Source organism: Coffea arabica, chromosome 1c, assembly GCF_036785885.1.
Source record: "Coffea arabica cultivar ET-39 chromosome 1c, Coffea Arabica ET-39 HiFi, whole genome shotgun sequence".
Lineage (NCBI taxonomy): Eukaryota > Viridiplantae > Streptophyta > Magnoliopsida > Gentianales > Rubiaceae > Coffea > Coffea arabica.
In genome coordinates, this window is record NC_092310.1 from 4,487,409 (window position 1) to 4,497,385 (window position 9,977).

Sequence of the window (9,977 nt, forward strand, 5' to 3'; positions counted from 1 at the left end):
TGAGATAGCATACTTAAAGGCCTGATAAAAAATTTGCTAAAAGCATCAAATATTTAATTTGTGTTTGGTTTTCAAATAAAATAACTACAAAATGAAAAGGATGTGGAGGGTACAGAGAGGCTGAAGGCAGAGATGGAAATTAATCATGATCCAGTGAAGATAATCTAAATTGATAATTTACTAGATTGAACAAAGATGAATTCGTGAAGGTAAAATTTTATCATATGGTCTTTATCCTAATTCGGGGATGAAATGTATAAAATACATCCAAGACTAATAACTTAAAGGAGGTGGTCAAAGAAGCAAATTAATGATTGAGAACAAACATTTTTGTTGGAGCATTGCTGATTCTTAAAACTAATGCCTATAGTTGGAAGTCTAACAGATGTACTTCAACATAAGTTTAGAAATTCATAGAATCAGAAAATGTCCGAAAACTCATAACAATCCCCAAATCGAAACATTAAATTCCGGATTGATATAAATTGATGTCTGCTTTCGTCCATATCAAAAGTCAATATTTATAAGGGCTTAGAAAGCCATGTATTTCCAAAAGCTGTTGCAATCTTTCAAGCAATTTTTAACCCAAGATAGAATTTCAAATGTAGACCAATAGAAGGGTTTTGATAGAATTGAAACCCTATTGAGTTTGCTTCAATTGTAAGGTAATATACACTGTACAACAAAAGCAAGTAAAAAAAGATTCTATTATTTTAACTAAAGGGAAAATGATCTTTTTGTCTCTTATCTTTTCAATTTTCTTAAATCCCTAATTATTGACCCTTCAGTGTATCCTAGAGTCTATTTGGATGATGTATTTTTTGGATATTTATATAAAACTTTATAACTTACTGTAAAATTTGTAGAAAAACTTTTTATTTTATTTTCCTTTTCATTTCTTTTTCTTTTCCCTTTTTCCTGTTCATTCTGTTGCAATCACTCAACTAAATTTTAACCCAAGATAGAATTCCAAAATTACACCAATAGAAGGGTTGTGATACAACTGGAACCCTAGTGAGTTTGCTTCTATTGCAAGGTAATATACAATGTACACTTGAAGAGAGTCAAAAAAGATCCATTCTAAAAAAAAAAAAAAAGATCCATTCTCTTGGGATTTTGGTCAATTTGGTCCCTTGTGTATCATTCTTACCAATTTATTGCCTCCTACTTACAAGATAAAATAATTGTAGGACCTTTAATGGAAAACTGGAACGGAAACAATTACGTGCATGATATGTGCTCGGTTAGATATTACCATTTGCCGGTACAAGGGAATAAATATGCTCATGGCATCATTCATGAAGAAATCAACCTGTCAGTTTAAGCTCAAAAGAGTAGGTAACTAGAAGCATGCAAAACCTAGAGTTTATATAGATTAAACCACACAAAGCTCCAATTTTAGCTATAAGATTGACATAAACTAAAACACTTTCCCAGACACTAGCAAACTTATTGAAGTTCCACAGATTGAATATTAAACTAGACATCCATATTGTTTCCCAACAGGAACAAAATCCACACTGAAAATAATCAGCATATCTTCTGATTAGGTTGTAATAGAACAAATATAGCCAGATATGGCTAGTTTCAACTGCTTCTTATCCCCATCAGAAAAAAAGAGTGCCAAGTCTCGACGGATAATCAGTCCATCCAAACTCTCTCGAACTCTTATGCTGGGTTCACGGATACTCCTCGGAATGCTTCTCCACGACAGGGATTTTCCCGAGCTACAAACTTCCAAGCGATAACCAAACCTTTTTGCATCCTCTGGTTCACCCATGAAGCGCATGTATGCTATATAAACCTGAGAGCTACCCCACATAAATACCTCGAAACACAAGCAGAATTGGTAGCCAAAACAGTCATACACCTGCATCAATCACCAAGTTAATTAGATGGTAAATATATCATTTGATTGCTGATCCATAGGCCTCAGTGATCTTGATGCCACACAAGTACTCGCATTACAATTATGATATTAGTATTAGGTGACATTAGCCATGCATGATATTGCTGCTATATATCAACCTGTGGTTTTGGTTGATTTGGGGTACTTGAGTGGTCATAAGAGCCAAGTCAACCCATGGATCAAAACTTAGTAAATTTAATAAGTTGTGAAGGTGAGAGTTCTTACAGCAATCTTCCATGAATTGTTGAGAACTTCTTCTGGATCTGATTCGGTATAAAGGTTGTTGAAGGTGCAACTATTGAATACATTATCATGATGATCATTCTTGAGATGATTGACTAAGAATGAAACATCACCAGTTATAGGACATGCAACTCCAACAGCGGGGCAATTGTAAGGTCTAAACTTGCAAGTGAGTTCATGATTGATGACATTGCCGTAAGGGAGCAAATCTCGACAGCCAACATTTAAGTACTTGCATGGCCATTCTAGTGATTCTCCCAACTTCTCCAAACCCAAACATCTTATGTTTCCTAGCTCATCGCGGCATATTGGGCAACGATTAACTCTAGACTTGCAATTCGAGCATAAAGCATGGCCATTAGAACACTAACAAATGCAAATAACAAGACATTTAGTTACAAACTTGGCCATGATATTTGATTATTAAACTTAACCCTATAGGCCTGCAGATAATCAACATATAATTGATAGTGAAAAGGCCATAGAAAATTTAATGTGTGTTTGGACTTTCCTCTAACGATATTGGCTTACAATTTCTTTTCTCTTAAACGGATAAAGATTAAGTAGCCTTTATATGAGCAGGCGTAAATTGAGTACATTCCAAGATTCATGAAGATATTGATGAAAAATAGATTTCAATGTGTCCTTTTGTACAGTATGTACTCAAATAAAATTGAAAATCTATTAAAATTGAACTTACATTTGAACAGAATGACACGCTAGGCAACAATCCTAGCTTGGTACCCTAACCCTTATACGAGGATTTAATCAATGTTGAAGACACAAATACATATTTAAGAGAAAGGTTGGCCTCTTAAGGCTCTTAATTGCTGAACTATAATTATCAATAGCTCCTAAGTCTGTGTGTATCAAAGTTTAACCTATTCCCATTCATCAATATGTACGTAAAATAAATGAAGTTTAATAGTAGAAATTTGGAATACACTTTTTTTTTTGTAAGCAATTTCAAGAAACTTACTTGGCGGATTGGAGGGAACATTGTGTTCATGCACACAGGACAATCTAGAAGGTTATGCAACACTGAATTTGAGGCATCCATTCCAGCGAGTAGAGCTTTTATTTCAGTTTCCTCCTATCAAATATATATAACAAACGTATATGATACGAGGTTAGTGATGTGTTTGGATTGTCAAATTATCTCAAATAATATTTCGCTTATATCATGAACACATTTTCCAATTCACATTTTTATATTCCCAACTATTTCTTATTTCACATACATCATATCACAAAAAGTGTTACAATAATTATTTCAAATAATATTTCAAATAATACTCTATCCAAAATTATGACAGTTTTTTGACATTTTATTTGTGTCAAATCAAACCATGAATTATGAGGGAAAGGGGCATAATATACAACCAAAGCAATCGCAAATCCATAATTCCATCTGTGGACTTAGGTATGACTTCATCCGAAACAGTTTATTAAGAACAGAGAGGTGTTAGGCTGGCCGACTACTATGACTATACGCCCATCTGTGGATAAAATGAAAATTAAGAGTTTGATTAATACGTTCACATTTCCATCTAATTTCACTACTTCACTTCAAAAGCTTTTCCAAAATGAGTTAATTATGAAAATTTGAAGGAGTGTTATTGAACCTATAATAGGAAAATCATCATGTGCAGTTAAAAAATAAACTTAAGGCTAATTTATTTTTTAAAAATTATTGTAATAGAAAAATAAAATAAAATAAACAAAAAGCAAAGTCCTTGACGCTTTTTGAAAGCAAAGGTGTTCCACTTATTGCGTTTTGAAACCTAAAAGTGTATAAGCCAATCCTATCATTGGTAAAACAATTTAGGATATATGCGGCACCGATTACATTGAAAAAGAAAAGAAAAATAGATAAGCATTTTTAGAAAGAAATAAATCAAATGAAATAAATACGGCTTTGAATTACTTTCCAGCATCCAATTAATAAGAATGGGCATAATCTCTATCACCATCTCGCAATAAATTAATTAAAAGGTCAGAGATAAGGATGTAGTCCTCAAACATAATTGCGATTGCCATGATTTCATCCTTGGTTTTCAAAAGAAAACCAAAGAAAAACCAAAAAAATACACACACACACACACACACACACACACACACAAATATAATTGACAATAACCCAATACTACATTGAATAATCAAAAGAAGAAAAGAATTGACGCTACTCATCCAAAAAATGTATTCTAACACTTTGGGTCTTATGTTCCATTAATCTCATTAATCTACAAAAGACTATGCCCTTGCAGTTTTAAAACAAGGTAAAAGAAAATGGATTCATATTTTTTACTAGGTAAAAATTAAACCTATGGAAAATGCAAGGATAAGTAATTCAATAATTGATTATGTGTATGATATGTGTGCAAGCCTGAGCAACAAAAAAGAAATTAAAAGAAAACAGTCTGTACATGAATTTTCTCTATTGAGCCAACACAATTTTATGGTAGAACTTCTTCAACAACATAATAACCATTCCTATGCATAAGAGAAAAAAGATATACATATCGGGTTCATATTTAAAAGGAAAAGGCAGCTTAAATTGATCAATAATCAAAAATTAATCTTTCGACGAAAGTTTGAAATGGAAACATTATCTATGGAAAATTGAAACCTTAAGTAGAAAAAAAAAATTTTGTTTGTGTCAAAAACATCTCTGGGGATTTAAAAACTAAGTATCAGTTGACAGTAGATAATGGAAAATCTAGTTTACAAAATCTACATTCAAATTGATTCAAGAGAAAAAATAATTAACCAATAAAAACCAAAGAAGAGTTTGAAAATGCACCTTTCTCCTAACCAGCTCGACTTCTACCACCGACCAAGCAAACTATGATTTGTATTTTAAAAAAAAATGAAGAAGTCCAAGAATAATACATTATGAACCGACACCATTAATGGTCATTAATTAAAAGCCATTATTACTCTTTACCATAAAGTCAGTATGATATATATAGTTGGAAAAATTCACCCCGTTTATCTTAAGCATTGTTATTTTTCTTTATTCCCTATCATTTTCTTTTTAGATTCTTCCTCTTTATTTTCTTTGAGCATTGTTTAAATCAATATACTAGATTAGTCAAAACTTGTTAATTTCTTAATTTCTCATTTCAATATTTTATAAAAGAATTTTATGGTATAAAAGATTGTTTTCCAAATGTTGAAGTCAATGACATTTAAGAAATTGAACTATTCAAATATATAAGAACAAAATAGAGATATTGATTAATCAATTATTAATATATCAATAAAAAAATAAAAAATGAACTGCTATTGTTGTTTATTCTTATTTTTTTTTATTTCAATACAAATAACAATTGTTAACTTTTCTTTCTTATATGATATATAATAAGTTACTTTTGTTATATTTAGTTGAGTAATTGTGAACTCTAATTTGTTTATAGGTACTTAAAATGTTGAATTCCTAGATTAATACACTTTACAATTTAAGCTACATATATTTTTTAATCAAAAGAGTTTATGATGAATTATTAAGAATGAATTTAACAAATAAACAAATTTAAAAAGCAGTTTAAAAATATTCAAAATTTTGATGTAAGTCTTTTAGCACTGGAGGGAAACATTGGCTAGTTCCATGAGAGAAGGAGGAAAAAAATAAAAGAAAAGCATGAAAAGGAAAAAATGAAAAAAAAAAAGAATAGAGAAAAAAGAAAAAATTTAAGATAGTAGGAGAGTGTTGTCCAAGCATATCATTTAAGGGGCAAAATGCCTTTTATTATAATTTAGGGGATAAACTGCAACTAGGTACATAGTTCATGGGGGTTTTTTGTATTTAACCCTAAAACAAATTGCCAATAAGAATTTGAACCGCCAAAACGACCAATTTCAACATTCAAGAGTATTGCTTGGTATCAGTCCTACATATAAAGCATGCCTTGGAGAGATGGTGAGAAGAAAGGCTACGTTGCAACTTTATATTATCATGGCTGGACAATTGGCTAAAATACTTGCAGAAAAAGAGCTTGAAGTGAGGCGATGAGAATCCATATATATATATATATATAAGTATAAGTAGTTATTTTAATTAGGGTTGTTTCTCACTCTGATGTGGCATGCCTAATTGAAGAGAATTAACGGGTTATGGGTCATTTGAGTTTTACTCATATTATATATTTAAAAATTATCCCTACTTTTAAAATAACTTTAAAAAATAACTAATCTTATCTTAACGATATCTAAAATAACTTTAAAAAATAACTAATTTCATTAATAATATATGTTAATAAAAGATTGTTTTCCAAATGTTGAAGTCAATGACATTTAAGAAATTGAACTATTCAAATATATAAGAACAAAATAGAGATATTGATTAATCAATTATTAATATATCAATAAAAAATAAAAAATAAAAAATGAACTACTATTGTTGTTTATTCTTATCTTTTTATTTCAATACAAATAACAATTGTTAACTTTTCTTTCTTATATGACATATAATAAGTTACTTTTGTTATATTTAGTTGAGTAATTGTGAACTCTAATTTGTTTATAAGTACTTAAAATGTTGAATTCCTAGATTAATACACTTTACAATTTAAGCTACATATATTTTTTAATCAAAAGAGTTTATGATGAATTATTAAGAATGAATTTAACAAATAAACAAATTTAAAAAGCAGTTTAAAAATATTCAAAATTTTGATGTAAGTCTTTTAGCACTGGAGGGAAACATTGGCTAGTTCCATGAGAGAAGGAGGAAAAAAATAAAAGAAAAGCATGAAAAGGAAAAAATGAAAAAAAAAAAGAATAGAGAAAAAAGAAAAAATTTAAGATAGTAGGAGAGTGTTGTCCAAGCATATCATTTAAGGGGCAAAATGCCTTTTATTATAATTTAGGGGATAAACTGCAACTAGGTACATAGTTCATGGGGATTTTTTGTATTTAACCCTAAAACAAATTGCCAATAAGAATTTGAACCGCCAAAACGACCAATTTCAACATTCAAGAGTATTGCTTGGTATCAGTCCTACATATAAAGCATGCCTTGGAGAGATGGTGAGAAGAAAGGCTACGTTGCAACTTTATATTATCATGGCTGGACAATTGGCTAAAATACTTGCAGAAAAAGAGCTTGAAGTGAGGCGATGAGAATCCATATATATATATATATATAAGTATAAGTAGTTATTTTAATTAGGGTTGTTTCTCACTCTGATGTGGCATGCCTAATTGAAGAGAATTAACGGGTTATGGGTCATTTGAGTTTTACTCATATTATATATTTAAAAATTATCCCTACTTTTAAAATAACTTTAAAAAATAACTAATCTTATCTTAACGATATCTAAAATAACTTTAAAAAATAACTAATTTTATTAATAATATATGTTAATAAAAGATTGTTTTCCAAATGTTGAAGTCAATGACATTTAAGAAATTGAACTATTCAAATATATAAGAACAAAATAGAGATATTGATTAATCAATTATTAATATATCAATAAAAAATAAAAAATGAACTGCTATTGTTGTTTATTCTTATTTTTTTTATTTCAATACAAATAACAATTGTTAACTTTTCTTTCTTATATGATATATAATAAGTTACTTTTGTTATATTTAGTTGAGTAATTGTGAACTCTAATTTGTTTATAAGTATTTAAAATGTTGAATTCCTAGATTAATACACTTTACAATTTAAGCTACATATATTTTGTAATAAAAAGAGTTTATGATGAATTATTAAGAATGAATTTAACAAATAAACAAATTTAAAAAGCAGCTTAAAAATATTAAATATTTTGATGTAAGTCTTTTAGCACTGGAGGGAAACATTGGATAGTTCCATGAGAGAAGGAGGAAAAAGAATAATAGGAAAGGGAGAAAAGGAAAAATGAAAAAATGAAAATAAAAAGAATAGAGAAAAAAGAAAAAATTTAAGATAGTAGGGGAGTGTTGTCCAAGTATATCATTTAAGGGGGCAAAATGCCTTTTATTATAATTTAGGAAATGAACTGCAACTAGGTATATAGTTCGTGGAGGGTTTTTTGCATTTAACCCTAAAACATACTGCCAATAAGAATTTGAACCGCCAAAACGACCAATTTCAACATTCAAGAGTGTTGCTCGGTATCAGTCCTACATATAAAGCATGCCTTGGAGAGATGGTGAGAAGAAGGGCTACGTTGCAACTTTATATTATCATGGCTGGACAATTGGCTAAAATACTTGCGAACGAAGAGAGCTTGAAGTGAGGCGATGAGAATATATATATATATATATATATATATATATATATATATATATATATATATATATATATATATGAAAGTAGTTATTTTAATTAGAATTATTTCTCACTCTTATGTGGCATGCTTAATTGAAGAGAATTAACGGGTTATGGGTCATTTGGGTTTTACCCATATTGAATATTATATTATATGTTTAAAAATTATCCCTAATTTTAAAATAACTTTAAAAAATAATTAATCTTATTTTAACGATATCTAAAATAACTTTAAAAAATAACTAATTTTATGTTGAGGAAGGGGGAATTTTCGGAGATTATGTGACGTCTACACAGCCTTTTCCTCCAAGTTATGGTGGAAATTCCGAACAGAATCATCACTGTGGTCGACCTTCATGAAAGCAAAGTATTGTAAATGTCTGCATCCTTGTCAGGTAGAACTCAGGCCAACGGATTCGGCAATTTGGCGAAGGATGATCAATGTGAGCTGGCAAGTGGAACTCTCAATATTATGGGTGGCCAAATATGGGGCGTGTCATTTTTGGTACGATAACTGGTTGGGGAGTGGTGCATTGTTTCTAAAGGTTCCGGTTATCCCAAATTTGACGTTCCGAAACTTCGTAAACTACGGCCATTGGGATTTGAATCTTCTATACCACACATTGCCAAAGGAAATAGCTTATTCCATTTCAGAACAAATGGTCCCAGAAGAAGGAAGTATAGCTGAAGTCATTTGGATGCCCACAACAACTGGAAATTTCTCTCTACATTCGGCTTTTGGGGACATTAGGCAGACCCGACCCACGTCTATGGTATTTGCTTCCATTTGGCACCCTCGGATACCTTTGAAAGTTTCATTTTTCATGTTGAGACTACTTCTGAGGAGAATACCGACACCGGATAAGCTTCGTAAATTTGGTTTCCATTTGCCGTCAAAGTGCTTTTGCTGTACTGAAGCTTCTGAGGAATCTATTGAGCATTTATTCTCCAATGGACACATTGCGTCATTCCTTTGGAATTATTTTGGAGGGTTATGTGGAATAAAATTCTCAGGATCTTTTCTACGAGCACGCATAGTAGATTGGTGGTTGTATTCACAGGATTCTGAGTTACGAAGGATTATTTGCCGTATTCTTCCTAGTGTAATTTGCTGGCAGATTTGGAAAGCAAGGAACAAAGCAATGTTTGAGGGTGTCCAGATGCAATCATCGGCCATTCGCCAAGCCATCTTCTCAGAAATCCAATCCATGGTAGGAATACATTTTAAACAACTGATAAGACTACAATCCTTTAGTCAATTGTATGATTGGTCAAAGGCACCTAGGGGTACAGTTGTATATCAAGGTATCCGCTGGGAAACCAAAGAGACAGGGAGGTATACTCTTAACACGGATGGATGTGCTAAGGGTAATCCAGGAATAGGTGGAGGTGGGGGCATACTCCGGGATTCCACTGGATTACCAATGATTGGTTTTTCGGCATATCTGGGAGAAACTACATGTCTCTGTGCAGAGGCTTGTGCCCTTCTTATTGGTCTTCAAATCTGTATACATAACGGTTTTGGAAACATATGTGTACAATCAGATTCATTGGTTTTAATTG

General features: G+C 31.1%; 1 protein-coding gene across 1 annotated transcript; it reads right to left on the reverse strand.

Annotated features, from left to right (window-relative positions):
• Positions 1–1,546: 1,546 nt before the first annotated feature.
• LOC140038457 (E3 ubiquitin-protein ligase SINAT2-like) lies at positions 1,547–3,212 on the reverse strand. The gene is made up of 3 exons (XM_072083817.1): positions 3,132–3,212; positions 2,135–2,518; positions 1,547–1,870 (listed from the first exon to the last, which is right to left on the reverse strand). Exons 1-3 carry the CDS (start codon positions 3,210–3,212, stop codon positions 1,547–1,549), a joined length of 789 nt encoding a protein of 262 aa, XP_071939918.1.
• Positions 3,213–9,977: the final 6,765 nt, after the last annotated feature.